We start from the raw sequence: 20,169 nt of genomic DNA, 5'->3' as shown, positions 1-20,169 counted from the left end.
TGACGCCATAATTAGCGTCACCATCAAGCGTCTCTGTCTTCTGAAACGCTCTCTTCTCTCAATTAAAGAGGATGCATTGCAGGCTGAGCACGATGAGATGGTGCAAGGAACTATACAGGGTGATTACACACAGCCCAGCCTCATCTCATCCCAATGTGGATTGGGTGACATTGAGGAAGAGGAGGAGGAGGAAGAACAGGAGCTAGTTTCCTGCGCTATAGATGGTACTATTACCTGCACAACTGTCAAACCCTCTGTTCAGCATGGATGGCCTGAAGACAGGGAGGAGGAGGATGAGGAGGAGAGCATGGTCAGTCGTCCTCTTAGTGAGGACATGGAAGTCTTGCCTCTTTGCAGTCTGGCACACATGGCTGAGTTTATGTTACGCTCTCTTTCCCGTGATCCTTGCGTTTTCCAAATTTTGGGTGACAGTCATTACTGGTTGGTGACGCTTCTAGACCAGGGAGAACTTTATGTCTCTAATTCCCTTGCAGGACAGGCCTAATAAAATGGTACACTACGAGAAGGCCCTTGATGCAGAATTATTTAAAAAATTCCCATCTGAAAACGCTGGCGGCAGAGGTCATAGTTTGTTGGACAACCAAGGAGTACAGTGAGGCACAAATGCAATCCAGCAGAGGCAGGGGAACATTGTCAAAGTTCTAGGACAGTTTTCTCAGACCCTCCCATCGCACAGGCCCTGAGGAGCGGGGTACTCTCAGAAGGAGTGCAAAGTTTCGGAAGATGGTGAGGGAGTACCTTGCCGACCGTACCAACATCCTCCGTGATTCCTCTGTGCCTTATAATTATTGGGTATCCAAGCTGGACACGTGGCATGAACTGGCGTTCTACGCCTTGGAGGTCCTGGCCTGCCCAGCCACTAGTGTTTTGTCAGAGCAGGTTTTTATTGCCGCCTGTGGAATTATTACCAATAGGGGCATTTGCCTATCAACTGAAAATGCTGACAGGCTAACTCTTATAAAAATGAACAAGGGCTGGATTGGGCCAGACTTCTCAACACCACCGAATGATAGCAGAGTAAAATAAACTCAAATACAGTGTCTTTTTTTGGAGAGGTCTAACTCTATTCCCAAGAACCTCTGTCTTCACACCCACACATGGGTATACGCTTCCTGATTTTGTCTATTTGCTCTTGTCCTGCTCCTTCTCCGCATTCTCATCCTCCACCACCATATCACCACGATATATATACCATATCAACATATCTACGTCTCTTGCAAGGGGCATAGCACTTCCTCCAAATTTTTGGCAGCCATTGCTTCAGTGTAAAGGCAAACAGTATGGGAGACCCACTTCCTAATAATGGAAATATTGTTTTCAGGAGGCCCTCTGACCTCTACGTCTCTTGCAAGGGGCATTGCAGTGCCTCCAAATTTTTGGCAGCAATTGCTTCACTGCATAGGCAAACAGAATGGGGACACACTTCCTAATAATGGGAACATTGTCTTCAGGAGGCCTTCCGGCTTCTTCATCTTTTGCAAGGGGCATTGGAGTGCCTCCAAATTTTTGGCAGCCATTGCTTCACTGCATAGGCAAACAGAATGGGAGACACACTTCCTAATAATGGGAACATTGCTTTCAGGAGGTCCTCCGACCTCTACGTCTCTTGCAAGGGGCATTGGAGTGCCTCCAAATTTTTGACAGCCATTGCAGTCACTGCATAGGCAAACAGTATGGGAGACCCGCTCTTTTCTAATTGGAATATGTCGTTACTGAGGCCCACCTCTATGTGTCTTTAAATTGTTATTGGGGTTTATTTATTCATAAATTTTGGCAGCCGTTGGATCCACTTCATACCCTGTAACTGTATAGCAGAGCCGCTCCTTTCTAATGGAAACATGTCATTACTGTGACCCTGCTCTATGTGTCTTTAAATTGTTAGTGGGTTTTTTCCTAAATTTTGGCAGCCGTTGGACTCACTGCATACCCTATAACTGTATAGCAGACCCTCTCCTTTCTAAAGCCCCCATCTCACATAGCGAGATCGCTAGCGAGATCGCTGCTGTGTCACGGTTTTGGTGATGCAACAGCGACCTCACCAGCGATGTCGCTATGTGTGACACTTTGCAGCGATTAGGCCCCTGCTGTGAGGTCGCTGATCGCTGTAAAGTGTCCTGGATCATTTTTTGGTCGTTGCCCTCCCGCTGGTCAGCACACATCGCTGTGTGTGACCAGCGGGAGCAGCGATCAGGCTGGTAACCATGATAAACATCAGGTTACTAGGGGCACACGCGCACCTAGTAACCCATTGTTTATCATGGTTACGAGCCTGCTAAAGTGAGCGGTAACCTCCCGCTCACCATAGCAGAGTGGTAACCATGATAAACAACGGGTTACTAGGTGCGCGTGTGCCCCTAGTAACCCGATGTTTATCATGGTTACCAGCCTGTTCCTGCTTCAGCAGGCTGGTAACCAGGAGCAGGACATCGTGGAAAGATTCTTTCCATGATGTCAATGCTCCCCTGATCATTGGTGAGCCTGCCTGTTTGACAGCTCACCAGCGACCACATAGCGACACAGCAACGATCCCTGACAGGTCGTATAGTTTTCGGGATCGCTGCAGCGTCGCTAAGTGTGACGGGGCCTTTATGTGAACATGTCATTACTGTGGCCCAGCTCTGTGTGTCTTTAAATTGTTAGTGGGGTTTTTCATAAATTTTGGCAGCCATTGGACTCACTTCACACCCTATAACTGTATAGCAGACCCGATCCGTTCTAATGGAAACATGTCGTAACTGTGGCCCTGCTCTATGTGTCTTTAAATTGATAGTGGGTTTTTTCCTAAATTTTGGCAGCCGTTGAACTCACTGCATACACTATAACTGTATAGCAGACCCTCTCCTTTCAAATGGGAACATGTTGTACTCGTTATTGTGGCACTGCTCTATGTGTCTTTAAATTCTTAGTGGGGTTTTTCCCAAAATTTGGCAGCCCTTGCAGTCACAGCATGGGCATTACCACTATAGGAGACCCGCTCCTTTATAATGGGAACATTTTTTTCACTGAGACCCTCCTTTATGTCTCTTCAAAGAGGTATTGTGTTGCATCCAAATTTTTGGCAGGCCTTACAGTCACTAAATACGCAATAATGGTATAGGAGACCTACTCGTTAATAATGGGAACAATATAGCATAGCCAGCTGATGGTTCTCTAACAATAGCGAGGGCCAACTGCTAAGTGCCGCCTGATGACCCTTTAAAAATAGGCTTTGTGACTTTCAGAGTCCCTCCATCATAAATGTGTCTGATGTGTCACACACCACATGGCCAGATTAGGTTGTAAAATGATAAAATGACATTCCCGGTGAATGCATTTGTCTTAAAAGATAACGTAAAAAAATAAATAAATAAAAACACAGTAGGATATTTGTTTAGTATAAAAACCAGACTCACCAAAGTAACCTCAATGTAATTACATTGTTCAGCTCCTGCACCTCCTCCAGTTCGGCCTCCATCTCCAAAATGACCCCATCTGTCACAAGCTGAAAGCACTGCCTTGGCCAAGCGGCAACAGGCTGTGCTGAAGATAATATGCTTAATGCTTAGGTGACAAACCGCCCACCACTGCAGAGTTGTTGAAAGCTGTAACACAGCAGCCTGATCTGTGGCTCTTACCTCTGAACATACAGCCAGGCATGGTTGTGTGTGACAATGGGCAGAACCTGGCGATGCAGAAATGACAGCAGGAGTAGATACGGTTTCCCTCTATGCCAGTCCTTTCACCGAGCTAAAGAATATGGCTGTGGTGAAATACAACTTCCACTGAGAAGCAGTTTCAAACTGAAAAACCTTGTGTCCACTTAAGGATTTGTTTCTGAGGGCTCACCTTTCTCTCCCACTCAAGAGCCCCATAGCTGCTGCAAAGTTTGCGCTATCATGAACTCACCTGATGGAGAAGCCAGGGCCCATCCGAGGATTCTCTGGTGGGACTGTACAACCCTGCCAAGAAGTAGTCCTGTCTACGAAAAGTGTGTGGGAAGGTTCCCGGACACTCTTAATTACTCCTTTTTTTTACTGAGGTGGAAACCCACGCAAACACGGGGAGAACATACAAAATCCTTGCAGATGTTGTCCTTGCTGGGATTTGAACCCAGTTTCCCAGCACTGCAAGGCTTCAGTGCTAACCACTGAGCCAATGTGCTGCCGTTCACCTCTGATATCTAACAGGCTGGAGAAACTTGCACCTACTTGCACTCTATCTTCAGCTCCTTTGTGAGAAACTAATGTATTTGGGCAGCCATTCAGTCTACCAAATAGAAATCCTGAGAAGGAAATTGGGGATGGCTTTGCTACTGGTACTGGGGGCAGTGCTAATACCATGGCGTCGTACCATAGTTCACTGGAAATATTGCAGGCTGGTAGGAGGCAAGCAGATTCCCACAGAAAAGTACCAGCAGTAATGTTCAGAGACCCGTGCTTGTGGAAAGCGGAGACTATACCGGGAGAAATAGTGGCAGCTGGGGTCCAAGTATGGACACCCGGCCGCAGCCGCCATGAGGTTGTGAAAAGCTTCCGCCTCCACAAGCCTAAAAGGCCACATTTCAAGTGCAGGAGCTGTGCAGAAATTTTGCAGTTTACTATTGCGGCCTATGGGTGGGTGGCGGGCTGCATACTTGCGCTTGCATTCCAAGTAACAGAACACTAAGCAAATGGTGGCCTCTATCATCATCATGGCCTCACTTCGGCACTATGAACTCTCCCGATAGAGATGCCAGGGCCAACCGGAGGAGTCTCCGGTTCTCTGGTGGGTCTGTCCAACCCTGCTGAGAAGCAGCCCTGGCTAAGAAAAGTGTGTGGGAAGGTTCCCGGACACTCTATGGCTGCTTTTTTTTAATGTGGATTGGACGTGCTTAATTGCATGTTATTTCTCAAACCACATTGCATATCAGGCCATTGCTCAACTCTGTAGTCATGAAATTAAAGGGCAAAAAAAGATGTTTGTGTGTCGAAGCACCACCGACAAGTGCGAGCTGATGTTGGACGGGCTGCCAATGCTTATGCGACAAGCTGCATTAGAGGACTTCCTGGGAGAAATGACAGCTGGAGTAGATACGGTTTCCCAAGTCAGTCCTTTCACTGAGCTAAAAAATATGGCTGTGGTGAAATACAACTCTCACCGACAAGCTGTGGACTGGCTCCTTACTGTCCCTGGCTACATTCACTTGTGCACATGTTTGTGGTTAGGTGGTTCTTCCCAGTAAGTGTACTGGGGAAAGTACAGCTAATGTTGTGGGACCCGTGCTTGTGGAAGGTGGAGACGACACCAGGAAAAATAGTGGTAGCTGGGGACCGAGTATGGAGACCCGTCCGCCGCCATGAGGTTATGGACAGCTTCCGCCTCCACGAGCCTAAAAGACCACATTTCATGTGCAAGCAGCTGTCAAAAATTTGTCAGTATAGTGTGGCAGTCTGTGAGTGGGTGGGTGGCTGGCTGCATACTTGTGCTTGCATTCCAAGGAATGGGGTAGGGACAACTGAATGCTGCACTAGGACAAGGACGTGGACAGTGATTGTTGCAAGTCTGCAACGACAGAAGCATCTTTGCATGCGCCAAGGATCACTTGTGATGGGCACACTTTTAGGCACTGACCTGGGAGTCAGAGATGCTTCCAGGGGTCTTCTCCATGCTGTTCCCATGTCTTTTCAGCACTGTATGCATGTGTCTGATGATGTGTCACACACCACATGGCCAGATAAGGTTGTAAAATGGTAGAATGACATTTCCCCGTGAATGCATTTGTATTGGTTGAAAGCAATGCAAAAGTGCAAAAACGCATCAAAAATGCTACGTGTGAACAGAGCCCAAGGTGTGGAGGAGCATTTTTGTTTTTGGTTATTTATTTTTCCTTATATACAAGTCATTACCCTGGAAAGGATATTACTTAACATTTTTCCCAGGAAAATCCATTTTGGTTTCGTTTTTGCATGTTTTATTGTGAGTCCGTAAAAGTGGCATAATACCTGTGACACAATTGTTGACAGCAGTGACCTGTGTGTGCGAAATGCTTCCAGGGGTCTTCCCCATGCTTTTCCCATGTCATTTGAGCACTGTTCCCATCGATTTGGGCAATTTTTAGGCCCTCTGCAGACCGCCTGGGGGAGCTGCCGGAAAAATGCTCGAGTTTTCCATAGACTTACATTGGGCTCGTTGCTCGGGTCGAGCACCCGAGTATTCTAATTTGCTCAACCCGAGCAACGAGTACCCGAGCATTTTAGTGCTCGCTCATCACTAGTCCAGACCAGTGTTCAATAATGACAGGAGATGTGACCTGTGTGACTGCTGACATCATAGCATTTTGGTCACTTTGGCAATTAAGCCCAACGCTGGCACCATTCAAAGTTCTGATAGTGGCTCAGATTCTATGGTCTTGGCTGCATTACTGATCTCGTCATCAACTCAAGCACCAGTACTTCTCTAAAACATCAAGTTATTCCTCAAAACTATGATCATAATGCTTTAAGCAGATGATTCTGGCAGCACGGTGGCTCAGTGTTTAGCACTGCAGCCTTGCAGTGCTGGGGTCCTGCGTTCAAATCTCACCAAGGACAACATCTGCAAGGAGTTTGTATGTTCTCCCTCTGTTTGTGTGGGTTTCCTCCAGGTTCTCTGGTTTCCTCCCACACAGGGAATATAGATTGTGAGCCCCAATGGGGACAGTGCTGATAATGTCTGTAAATTGTCTGAATTGTAAAGCGCTGTGGAATATGTTGGCGCTGTATAAATAAAAAGATTATTATTATATGAAGAGGTTAAATTCTGAATTAAAACAGGATAAAATGCCATTTTTTTTCACCCATTAAAAATAAATATTTTTAAACGAGTGATTTTTTTTTTCATCAGATATCAATGGAGAACTCACCCTTACTCTGCCTATACAAGCAGGCAATTCCAAAGTTGTCCATGTTCTTGTGTATATCCTTCTGCCTAATGGAGAAATGTTAGCCGATGCTACAAAATTCAACATACTTAAATGTTTCAAGAATAAAGTAAGTAGACTTTGGTGTTGAAATTATATCAAAGAATATTATTGGCCACATTATACAATATGGATTCATACACAGTAAATATAACTGCTGTCTATCTGTCCTAATTATAATCTTATAAGGGTATTCAACATTTTAATCGATAGATCTCGGAATAATAATAAGTTCCACAATTGGATGTGTTAAAAAATGTTGCAGAGAAAGGCAGGGGAGAAAGCAAAAGAGTATACAGATATTACTGCAGGGGATCACAGCTGATTCTTTCTTTGAGGTAAAATATCGCTTAAGAAAATGCAGTGAAATGTTTTACCTCACAAAAAGAATCTGCTGTGATCCTGTGCTGTCCTGTCTGTATACTCTTTCGCCTCCTCCCCTGCCCAGGAGATGTGGTATGATCAGACCATGTTCCTGTACGGTCAGACACAGACATTACACAGTACACAGCAGGGGCACATTTATAAGATTATCTCAGCACAGGGACATTTTTTTAAACACATCCAATTGTGGAAATTATTTTTATTCCAATATCTATTAATTAAAATTTGTTCACAGGACAACCCCTTTCAAGAGACCCTTGCAGAAGTATTTAGTTTTACATGGCAGCCATTCAGAGTGTCTGTCAATGTAATACATCTACAGCTTGAGTCTTTTTACCCTCTGTAATGGATGCATGGTGAATTGGTGATTGGACCACTTTATGTTTGATACATAGTCTCTCTTCTAAATTTCTCTACTACCTGTCTACAGAGCAGTGAGCTGCGGAGACTTCTTGTGGTCTGTCAGCCTTCGAGTGTCTGTCTTGACTAGTAGTATTTGGGCTACTTCCATCCTCCTCTAATGTATCTAGTTTCAGTGGTTACTGAATTCATGAAGTGCAGCCCATGAATTATGTATGACTGGTTTCAGACCATTTTTGGAATATTTATTGATAGTGCATGAATGTCAGATTTGCCTTTGGCTGACTGGCAATTACTTTAAAACTGGTGAGCATCTGTGCCAACAAATTGTAAAGAATTGTGTTGATTGAGCAGTGAAATGCTCGAGTGCTCGGTACTCAAATCGAGCACATCGGTAGCCCGGATGTGCTCAACTCGAGTAGCAAGCATAAAGGAAGTGAATGGCAAACTCGAGCATTATTTAGGAGGAAAAGTTCTCCCTCTCTCGGTTTCTCAGTGGTTTTATTTCATTATTTTTTTGTAACTTTTCTCCAGGTGTCAACTGAGTTTTCCCCAGATGAAGTTCTTCCAGGATCAGATGTGTCTCTCCAGGTTCAGGCAGATCCTGGATCTCTGTGTGGTCTTAGGGTGGTGGATCAGAGTGTGGTACTGATGAAACCAGAGAAAGAGCTGACTGCTGAAAAAGTGAGTGATATATAGAACAGAAAGTGTCTGTATTACTTTTTATATATTCATAGTGCCACCATATTCTATAGAACATAAAGGGGATCTGTCAGCAGGATTTCACCACCCAATCTGTTTATTTGTAATCTTGCAAAAACAAGTCCATCCATATCTATAGCTAGCCAGTCCGTTCCTCCCGATATCAAGAAATCATCATTTGAATCAGTATGCAAATGAGTCTGAAGCATTTTTGATGTGCGAAAACCCTTCCCAAGCCTCTGCTCTCTCCAGCTCTATTCATTGCCCATTGCTGCCTCCTTCTGCTTGAGTGACAGCGCCTCTGCTTGAAATCACAGAGCTAAAAAGCTATCAGTCAAGCTGTTGAGAAGGGAATAGAGCTTATTACTTAGGCTAGCATATTTAGGTGACATAACAGCTTTAAAATAAAAAAAAATGTCATTACTATGATATAAATGACCTATCCTTATTATATGTCATCAATATCAGGTCAGTAGGGGTGTGACTCCTACCACTGCCACCAACTAACTGTTATCAGTGCCAGCCGGAAATTCACAGATGCTGATCAAACACAGCAGCTACATTAAAACGGTGGTGGCCACGGCCGGCTACTGCAGATTCCCCTCTATTCAATTGTATTTGTGCAGTGCAGTATAGTACTGCCATAGGTTTCTAAACAGGATATTATTTATAATCAAACTTTTAAAAATACTCTTACATTTCTTTTCTATAAGGTTTTTGACCTCTTCCCCTCCTTCGATTTTGGAAGATATGACTATCGCATCCAGGAAAATGAACCTTCATGTGGATATGGTGGACCTTACTTCCCACCTGTTTTCCCTGGTGGCTCCATTAGAAGGCCATATATGCCACGGTTCCCTAGAGATGAAAGTGTGGATGTATACAGCTTGTTCAAGGTACAACCTTTGATTAAATTAAAACGAAATTACATGAATTAGCAAAATGAGAATTTTATCCTTAGCATAGCGCAAATGTACAACAAAATCTCTAATAAAGTAGGCATATTTTTAAGATATTAAGTAGAAAAGAGTTTTAGCTGCAATCAGTTCCTTAAAAACCATTAACTGGTCTACATTTTTTTCCAAAAAATTCTACTGACCCGAGTATTTTTAATGATTTTACTCAAATGACAAGGTGATGATCTCAGATATGAAATAAAAAAAATATGCAATACATCAAATTTTTTCACAAATGAGAAATGTTTGTTCTTCACTCATAGTTCCAAGATTGGAGGGGAAGTAATTCAGGTGGCTATGAAGGAAATGCAATTTGACACTCATGTTTGCTCAAAATCTTTGAAAAGCAATCAACACGTTTTGAACTAAAAGGTAGCAAATTGTCTCTTCACAGAGGAATAGGACTAGAACTCTAGCACCACTTATAGGAAGTTGCAGTTCTAAGGGCCCCGTCACACTAAGCGATGCAGCAGTGATCCCGACAACGATACGACCTGTCAGGGATCGTTGCTGCATCGCTAATACATCGCTGGTGAGCTGTCAAACAGGCAGGCTCACCAGCGATCAGGGGAGCAGCGATATCGTGGAAAGAATCGTTCCACGATGTCCTGTTCCCGTTACCAGCCTGCTGCAAGCAGGAGCAGGCTGGTAACTATGGTAAACATCGGGTTACTAAGTGCGCGTGTGCCCCTAGTAACCCGCTGTTTACCATGGATACCACTCTGCTACGGTGCGCGGGAGCCTCCGCGCACCGTAGCAGAGTGGTATCCATGGTAGACAGCGGGTTACTAAGTGCGCGCGTGCCCCTAGTAACCCGATGTTTACCATAGTTACCAGCCAGATCGTTGGTCCCGCTGGTCACACACAGCGATGTGTGCTGGCCAGCGGGAGGCCAACGACCAAAAAATGGTCCAGGACACTTTGCAACGATCAGCGACCTCACAGCAGGGGCCTGATCGTTGCAAAGTGTCACATACAGCGACATCGCTGGTGAGGTCGCTGGTGAGTCACCAAAACCGTGACTCAGCAGCGATATCGCTAGCGATATTGCTATGTGAGACGGGGGCTTAAAAGTCCATATTGACTCTCTAACGAGCCTTGTCACATGACTAAGGATAAAAACCTGAGCCAGAATCTCAATTTGCAGACACTGTGTTTCAGAGTACTGCCCCTCATCAATGCGAAGTGTGAGATCTGGTTTGGCTAGGTGAGAGGTGTCTGACCAGCATCCAAGGGGAAATATTCCTCCTTGCTGAAAGTGACATGTTAAGTATGTGAAGGTGAGGAGACTTTTAAGCTACAATGATTTTCTGGGAAATAAACTAAAAGGTTTTAATTTTCATCTCTAAAGTTGCAAATAAAGTCTTTAATCACATCAGAAAAAGCAGACCAAACATCGTTTTCTATTGTTTTCAAGGTATTAAGGAATTCCTTGTCTTTGATTAGAAGCCTAAATTGTGGTCCATCAAATATGCCAGCTTTCAGCTATTCATGTGAAAGAACAGGAAATTTGATACATATGTACGTGAAGCATTCACCAATGCCATAACAAACTGTTTCATGAGATCCATTTTTATATTGAGTGGGAGGAACAACACTTTCTGAAGATTAACAAGTGGTTCATTATTGATATTCTTTTCACTGATCGGAAATTTCTCTCCAGCAGTCCTTTCTTTCCTTATATAATGTTCTGCCTTTGCTTAGCTATTCTTGAATGCCTGCATAACATTGTATATGATTATATTATTTAGATATACTGAATAAGCAAAAAGAAATGCTGCCTATGCAATCGGTGTAACTAATAGGAAAACTGCTTGATAAGCTGTAAAAAACTGCTGATGTCGGAATTTTATGGCTATATACAGGAAAAATATATACTGTATCTTCGTACCATAGTAGCCAGTAGATAGAAAATTGTTAAGATTTGAGAGTCCTCAGTGGTTGATATGCCTGATGAAGAGACCTGAGTAGTCTCGAAAGCTTGCAATTTGTTACCATCTTTTCAGTTAGCCATTAAAAGGTATCAACCACTGAAAACTCTCAAATTGTAATATTTTTCTATCTACTGGCTACTATGGTACGAAGATACAGTATATATTTTTCCTGTATATAGCCATAAAATTCCGACATCAGCAGTTTTTTACAGCTTATCAAGCAGTTTTCCTATTAGTTATGTTATCTTGTAGTCAGCAAAATTGATGTAGAGCAGTGAACCGTAAACTATAGATAACCCCATTTAAGTTTTAAGTGAACAGTGGCCACTCTTATTATAACATCATATAAATACAGCCACAGATAGAAAATTTTAAAAAATTGTTAAAAAATTGCATAACAGTTATAGTCAATTGTGTACTGAAATAATACATCAGAAACAGTGCAAAGATTGAAAACATTAAGGCAATTTTTATCCCTGAAGGCACTCATACCAGCTAATGAGATTTTAACCACTTCGCGCCAGAGCCTGTTTTTGCCTTTGTGACCGGGCCAAATTCTTCAATTCTGACCACTGTCACTTTATGAAGAAATTACTCTGGAACGCTTCAACGGATTCCCCTGATTCTGAGATTGTTTTTTCGTGACATATTGTACTTCATGATTGTGGTAAAATTTCTTCGATATCACTTCCGTTTATTTGTGAAAAAATCGGAAATTTTGAAAATTTTGCTATTTTGAAACTTTGAATTTTCATGCCCTTAAATCAGAGAGATATTTCGCACAAAATAGTTAATAAATAACATTTCCCACATGTCTACTTTACATCAGAACAATTTTGGATTGAATTTAGGGTTAAAAGTTGACCAGCGATTTCTCATTTTTCCAGCAAAATTTACAAAAACATTTTTTTAGGGACCACATCATATTTGAAGTCACTTTGAGGGGTCTTTATGACAGAAAATACCCCAAAGTGACACCATTCTAAAAACTGCACCCCTCAAGGTGCTCAAAACCACATTCAAGAACTTTATTAACCCTTCAGGTGCTTCACAGGAATTTTTGGAATGTGGAAGAAAAAAATTAACATTTAACTTTTTTCACAAAAATGTTATTTTAGACCCAATTTTTTTTATTTTCACAGGGGTAACAGGAAAAAATGGACCCCAAAATTTTTTGTGCAATTTCTCTTGAGCGCGCTGATACCCCATATGTGAGGGAAAACCACTGTTTGGGCGCACTTCAGGGTTCGGAAGGGAAGGAGCGCCATTAGACTTTTTGAATGTAAAATTTGTTTGAATAATTAGCAGACGCCATGTTGCGTTTGGAGAGCCCCTGATGTGCCTAAACAGTGGAAACACCCCACAAGTGACACCATTTTGGAAACTAGACCCCTTAGGCAACTTATCTAGATGTGTGGTGAGCACCTTGCACCCCCAAGTGCTTCACAGAAGTTTATAATATTGAGCTGTAAAAATAAAATTTTCACATTTTTCCCACAAAAATGTTTTTCATCCCCTAATTTTGCATTATCATAAGGGTAATAGGATAAATTGCACCATGAAATTTGTTGTGCAATTTCTCCTGAATACGCCGATACCCCATATGTGGGGGAAAACCACTGTTTGGGCGCATGGCAGGGTTTGGAAGGGAAGGAGCGCCATTTGACTTTTTGAATGTAAAATTTGCTTGAATAATTAGCGGACGCCATGTTGCATTTGGGGAGCCCCTGATGTGCCTAAACAGTGGAAACCCCCCACAAGTGACACCATTTTGGAAACTAGACCCCTTAGGGAACTTATCTAGATGTGTGGTGAGCACCTTGTACCCCCAGGTGCTTCACAGAAGTTTATAATATTGAGCCGTAAAAATAAAATGTTCACATTTTTCCCACAAAAAATGTATTTCATCCCCTAATTTTGCATTATCATAAGGATAACAGGAGAAATTGCACCATGAAATTTGCTGTGCAATTTCTACTGAGTATGCCGATACCCCATATGTGGGGGAAAACCACTGTTTGGGCGCATGGCAGGGTTTGGAAGGGAAGGAGCGCCATTTGACTTTTTGAATGTAAAATTTGTTTGCATAATTAGCAGATGCCATGTCGCATTTGGGGAGCCCCTAATGTGCCTAAACAGTGGAAACCCCCCACAAGTGACACCATTTTGTAAACTAGACCCCTTAGGGAACTTATCTAGATGTGTGGTGAGCACATTGGGAGACATAATAAACAAATCAGTAGCAGGTGAACAATTGGTTTCATTTATTTTTTACGCCGTTCCTCGTGTGGTATAAGTGATGAGATAACTTTATTCTTCGGGTCGGTGCGATTACAGAGATACCAGATTTATATCGGGTTTTTATGACTGACAGCTGTCACACACTAAAAGACGCTTTTTTTTGCAAAATCTAGTTTTTGCATTGCCATATTTTGAGAGCTATAATTTTTCCAGATTTCGGCCGACAGAGTCATGTGATGGCTTGTTTTTTGCGGGACGAGTTGATATTTTTATTGGTACCATTTTTGGGTACGTGACATTTTTTGATCGCTTTCTATTCCGTTTTTTGGGAGGTAAAATTAACAAAAACTAACAATTCAGGAATTGTTTTTTGAGGTTTTTTTTATGCCGTTCTGCGTGTGGTAAAAGTGATCATGCAGCGTTATTCTTCGGGTCAGTACGTTTACAGCGATGCTACACGTACTGTATATTTTTTTATGATTTGGCGCTTTTACACAATAAAACAATTTTATAGAAAAAATATTTTTTTTGCATTGCTTTATTCTGAGAGGTATAACTTTTTTATTTTTTGGCTGATGGAGCTATATGGTGGCTTGTTTTTTGCAGAACAAGATGACGTTTTCAGCGGTACCATTTTTATTTCCATTTTGCTTTTTGATCGCATTTTTTTCCACTTTTTGTTTGGCGATATGAGGAAAAAGCATAGTTTTTTGCTCTGTTTTTTATTTATTTTTATTACGGTGTGCACAGAAGGAGTTAATTAGTGTGACAGTTTTATAGCTCGGGTTGTTTCGGACGCGGCGATACCAAATATGTGTACTTTTTTTATTTTTGCATAAATATATGGATTTATCGGTTTAATATTTTATTTATTTATTTTTATTTATTTTGTAATTTTTTTAACAGTTTAGAAACTTTTTTTTTTTACTTTTTTTTTACATTTTTACTTAGTCCCTGTATGGGACATTAATTTTTATTTTTCTGATCACTGATCTCATGTAATGTAATAGACATATATTACATTACATGAGATCTTCACTGACTGTTTCACACTGTGTCTCCTGCCTGGCTTCAGCTGCAGGCTGAGCCAGGCAGGACACCATATATGGCAGATCTGGAGGCGGTCATGTGACCTCCAGCTGCCATAGCAACCTCAGGTCCTGGAAGGTATAAGGGAGCCGTCGGAGAGGTAAGTGGACGACCCCCTCTCCTCCTGCTGTCTTCTATATGCCGCGATCACTATAGATCGCGGCATATAGAAGACAGCAAAGGGTTAACATCACTGGGACCTGATCCAATCAGGTTCCGATGATGTTCCATGTCAAACCTATCGCTCTGTACCGCTCCCGCAGTGCTTGCAAGACCCTGGGTTTCTGAGCGCTGTGGGACTCGTCCCGCAAAAAATAAGCCCTCACATGGCCATATTGACCAAAAAATAAAAACGCTATGGCTCTGGGAACAAGGGGAGCAAAAACGAAAATGCAAAAACGGAAAATGCTCCGGGGCTTAAGGGGTTAATGTTACCTAAAAGAAGGCAGATTTCATCAGACATGGAGAATTTACTTAGCAACAGATTCTGTATAGCCTCCTTAACAATTAAGCATTCCAAAAAGTCTAAATTTATTGAGATAAACTTGACCTTAAGAACTCTGAAAGGGACAAAATGATCCCCATTATGTAAGTCTTTAATCATTTTAAGACCAACAGAAGACCAAGAAGAAAGGATTTTCCAATTATTCGGGAGTTCCAAATAAGATAATGGAAAATTCTTGATTTGGTCATACTTAGAGGATTTCTTGCTAGAATTTGCCATTTTTTTCCAAGCAAAAATAGTAGCCAAAAAATTGGATGAGTTGGTTCAGGAAGAGATGAGTTAACCAAATGTTTTAAAAGTAGAACTTGAAGGGAAGAATTATCATTTAAGGCCAGTTCCAATTCTAACCATGGAGAAGACATATCCTTCCTGAACCATTCTACACTCTGTTTAATTAAACTTGAGAAGTAGTAGCCAAACAAATTTAGGAGGCCTAATCCACCTCTAAGTTTGTTTTTATATCGGATGTTTCTTGCAATTCTCGCCCTTTTATTATCCCAGATAAATCTGTTTATCAGGTTTTGACGTTTAATTATATGGAAGAGATTGGAAGAGGTAACGTTCTAAAAATACATAATATTTTAGGAAAAGTAATAATTTTGACTGTCAATATCTTTCCCAACCACGAAAGTTCTGATTCACCAATATTGTTCAGATCGTTATAGGTTTTGTTTAAAATTAATTCCATATTAGAGGAAATTATTGATTTAAAATTTGCTGTTAGCAAAATCCCTAAGTATGCAATTGATTAAATACTTTGGATATCACCTTTCAAAGTATCATCAATGTTAAAATGTGAAATTTTTGATTTGTCTAAGATAACTTTAAAAAAAGAGACTTTGGAAAAAAATTTAAGAATAGTCTATACTTCTCTAATAGAATTAAAGGGGTCTGCTAAGGAAAATAAAACATCATCAGCAAATAGACTGATTTTAAAGTGACGGAACAGGATTTTAATTCTTTTAATTTTAGGGTTAGTTCTAATTTTTTGGGCTACAGAGTCCATGGCTAAAGCGAATAGTAATAGTAGCGAATAGTAAGAGGGCAGCCTTGTCTTGTTCCATGTGAAATTTCAATGATATTAGATAAATGGTTATTTATGTAAATTCTAGCGCTAGGATGTGAATAGAGGGCCATAATGGAAGGTAACACTTGATTACTGAACCCAAATATAGAAAGGGTGGATTTGAGGTATCTATTCACAAATAAGCCCATCAAAAACTTTTTCCGCGTTGAGGGTCAAAAGAAGTGAGGGGAAATTGGAAGAATTCAATAAAGCCCATTTGATCATTCTGAATTATCTTGGGGAGGATTTTACTCAATCTATTCGCTAAAATTTTTGTATAAATTTTTATGTTTGTAGTGTCGGCATCTCTGCCTCCTCCTCTTTAATTTTAATTTCAGATTGAAGTTTTTTAACCTTCTCCCTCTTCCTCCTCTCATATCTTGATGAAATCTGCATCAATATTCCTCTCATTACTGCTTTGTGGGTGTTCCAGAGGATAAAAGGTCATGTTCAGTCCAAATCATTCTCAGTGAAATAAATTTTAACACATTTTCAATTTCACTTTTAAATTCAGAGATTTGCAATAGAAAAGAATTACACTTCCATAATAAGTTGTTGCTTAAAAGGGGACCTAAATGCAATTTGCCTAGAACCGATGAATGGTCAGAGAATGTCTTAGGATTTATCACAATTTCTTTAAATTTAGAAATCGTGAAAATGGTCAGTCAGGATTAAATCTATGTGTGAAGAAGTTTTCTGGGCCTCGGAAAAATGGGTAAACTCTCTTGAGGACGTATTAATACAACGGAACACACCAAGAAGTTCTTGTTTTGAAAAGCCAAATGTTTAAAGTAGGGAAAAGAGAATGAATAGGTAAAGATGAATCCAGAGAACCATCAGGGACTATGTTGAAATCTCCAAGGAGCAAGATTACTCCTTTTCTCACTTCTTGAACCTTTTTCATAAGTTTTTCCAGGAATTGGATTTGCTTTTTATTAGGAGCATAAATATTAATAACAATAGTGAGTTTGTTGTTAAGATAGCAAACTAAGATATGGAACCTCCCCTAAAAATCAAAGTGTTCCTCTACAAATCTAAAGGGTAACGAGTCTCTATCTAATGTGGCCACCACTGCCTTCTTTTTTACTTTAAGTGCCTCAAAGATATGAGGAAAATTTTTATGGCTGAGTTTAGCATGTTTATCTTTTGAGAACTTGGTTTCTTGAAGGCAGACCACATCCATATTATTATTTTTTATCTCTTTCCAAACTAGGAATCTGTTCCTAGGGCTGTTTAGACCTCTAACGTTAAATGCTAAAATCTTAGTACTCGAGTCATAATACTTACTGTATTTAACCTTCCAGGAAATAAGATAAATCAAAATACCATGAATTCTAATCAAAAATATACAACCACCACCTAGTCTAATGTACTAAACAACAATAACAATCTTATCTCAGGATACCAAGAAAATGAGAGAAAAAAAAACAAAACAAAATAAAAAAAAGAACACTAAATATAATATGGTATCTAAACTTAACAATACCAGAAATTAAAGTTCTCCTGAAGGAGCCCAGTCCTTCCTATGGGTTTATTACCTATTTGGGGGAAGTTCGAGAATGAGAGAACCCTGAACACAACCTGTAAATGGAAAACTTAAACCAAATAACATTAAATATGTCCCAAGATTTTTAAAGTTCAAAAATCCTTCAACTATTATTAAACAATAAACCATATGTCACCATGAGTCACCATAGCTTGGGACAGATGAAAAAAGTTCCAGAGTCGATATATTCGAAAAGTTGAAAAAGAAGAAAGACCATTTTAAGAAGAATCTATTCAAAACGTTGACACAAGCCCCATGGCAATGAAGATATATACAGATAAATTGTTTTCTGCCAGAGTAATAATGACTATAGTATGTAAATAATAGTAAAGCTCGCTGTAGAGAACTAATTAACACTTATCTTTTTGAACAACAATCTTATATAAAGAGGATATAAAGTTAATTCCTTCTTCTGGTGTATACATGGTGACAGTTTTACCTTTATGAAATACCAGGAGTTTGGTCGGGAAATCCTATCTATAGTTGATACCCAGTTGTTGTAGAGTAGAGGTAATTTCACTGAATGTTCTTCATGTGGAGATGGTATCCTTAGAAAGGTCTGCAAAGATTTTTATATGACTATAGGGATCCAGGAAATGTTTATTTTCCTTGATAAAATTCTGTAATTTCTCATTTGAATTGTAAAAATGAATCCGTAAAATAATAGCCCTCGGGAATTCTGCCGAGATGGCAGATGGTTGGGGCAGGTGGTGAATCCTATCAATTGTGGATCGTAGGGTTTTTTTTTTTTTAAAAAAGGCTTTGACATAGTCCAAAAGCTTCGTTTTGGTGACACTTTTGGGTGTCCCCCTTATTTTTATATTGTTTCTTCGATTCCGATCTTCCAGATCAGAAAGTTTAGATTGCAGCTTATCAATTTCTAGATGCTTTTCTTGATTTTCCTTAGTCAAAGTTTCAGTTGTTTTTTCAACTAATTCAATCATTTTGTCATGTGTCTCATATTTTTGGATAAAAGAGCTAATAGTTTTGTCTGTTTCTCAAATGCAAGTTCAATACTGTCATTTAGGTCTTTGATTAACTTTTTTATAAAATCTTCAAAGACACTTTTTCCTAAGGACAGAAAGTTATACGACCTGGGAACAATCCTATGTCTAACAACCTGGTTAGATACATAGATTTTATCTTGATCCTTCCTAGGTCTGTTCTTACCTGGGCTCGGATTGGATGAAGAGTCATCAGTATCTTTATTCGATTTAGCCAAAGATGATGACTCTCCTAATCCTCAGGACCCTAGTTCTTTCCTTTTGGGTGAGATGGACGTATCCATATCATCAGAGTGGTGGAAAATAGAAGAAGTGTTCTTTGACTGGATAGACTTTTTGGGGATATTATCTGAGAGGGGTTCTTTAATCAATTTCACAATCCCACTATAGGTAAAGATGCCTTTAGATATTATTTCCTCTAATTTACAATCATCCCTTTTTAGAGGGGATCTAGAGTTTAAAGGGCTGACTAGATTAAAAGAATCTTCCAAAACACCTGAAGCCATTTGAGACGAATGAAAATAAGACTGAGAATGTTTTTCCCTCTGTGGTCTGGGTTTGGGTTTATTATCAGGCAATGGGATTTTACTGGAATTAAAGCTACCAGTTTTAGGCTTAGGGTCACTCCTAACCATTTTCTTAAGAGGGTATTTAGCAAATAGCTTCACATACTATATATCTTGTTCAATATAATTATAAGGAATATAAAGACTACCAAAATTGCACTTAAAGTAACTGAGCAACTACGTCTTATAATCAAGATTATAAAAAGAGACTAGCCTTAGATTATATAGAAATCCCTTGCCCCTATAGGATTAAATGAAAACTTCTGGAGGAATGTAAGTAACAATAAAAGAGCCTGAGACTCTTAAATGAATGCTAAGTAGTCCATAATAATAATAATCAAGAGGCTCATCAACAAAACGTAATAATTCTGGGGTTCAGAATTCTAGTTTTATCAACTAACTAAATTACTTAGATGAACCTAATGGGAATAACTGTAATGTTATAAAACTTCTACTAACTAGAGAAAATATCAAACATTGTTTTAATGTGGTTTTCCACCAGTATCCTTCTTACCTCCAGGGAATTTAACAGGCAATAGCTTGTAATAATTACTGAAGCAGTCCCCAAAGTCTATCCACAATCTCCAAAGATTGTGTGAGGCCGTTTCAGTTGACCCTATTAACAATACGCAGCTTCTTTGAGGCGAAAACTCCTTATGAAAGAAGTATCACCAAGTTCTTATTGCCATGCTCCTCACAACAACTTGTGTACCTTAACGTTAATAAGCTTGCAAAATGACCAAGGAGATATCAATGGATATCTTTGTTAAGCCACTCAGGTGTTACCGTTATTTGCAATGTTTCCCTAATGTGACTTCTTGTGGTACAGGAACATCTAAACGTTGTCCAAAACAATCTGTCTACTGCTTACAGTGGGTC

At 40.3% G+C, this 20,169-nt stretch overlaps 1 protein-coding gene across 2 annotated transcripts in view; it reads left to right on the top strand.

Annotated features, from left to right (window-relative positions):
• The window catches only part of LOC141273394 (pregnancy zone protein-like), a 131,349-nt gene that overhangs the window by 39,663 nt on the left and 71,517 nt on the right, over positions 1-20,169 (top strand). For both annotated transcript variants that reach the window (XM_073685160.1, XM_073685159.1), the window contains 3 exons: positions 6,862-7,007; positions 8,216-8,365; positions 9,097-9,279. In XM_073685160.1, coding sequence (XP_073541261.1) covers positions 6,862-7,007; positions 8,216-8,365; positions 9,097-9,279 — 479 coding nt within the window. The remainder of the gene's footprint in view (positions 1-6,861; positions 7,008-8,215; positions 8,366-9,096; positions 9,280-20,169) is intronic.

The sequence above is a fragment of the Phyllobates terribilis genome, unplaced genomic scaffold, assembly GCF_046119375.1.
Source record: "Phyllobates terribilis strain yellow unplaced genomic scaffold, ASM4611937v1 Scaffold_5__5_contigs__length_657084704, whole genome shotgun sequence".
Taxonomy (NCBI): Eukaryota; Metazoa; Chordata; class Amphibia; order Anura; family Dendrobatidae; genus Phyllobates; species Phyllobates terribilis.
The sequence above is the reverse complement of the archived record's forward strand: the minus strand, read 5'-3'. Positions and strand labels throughout refer to the sequence as shown.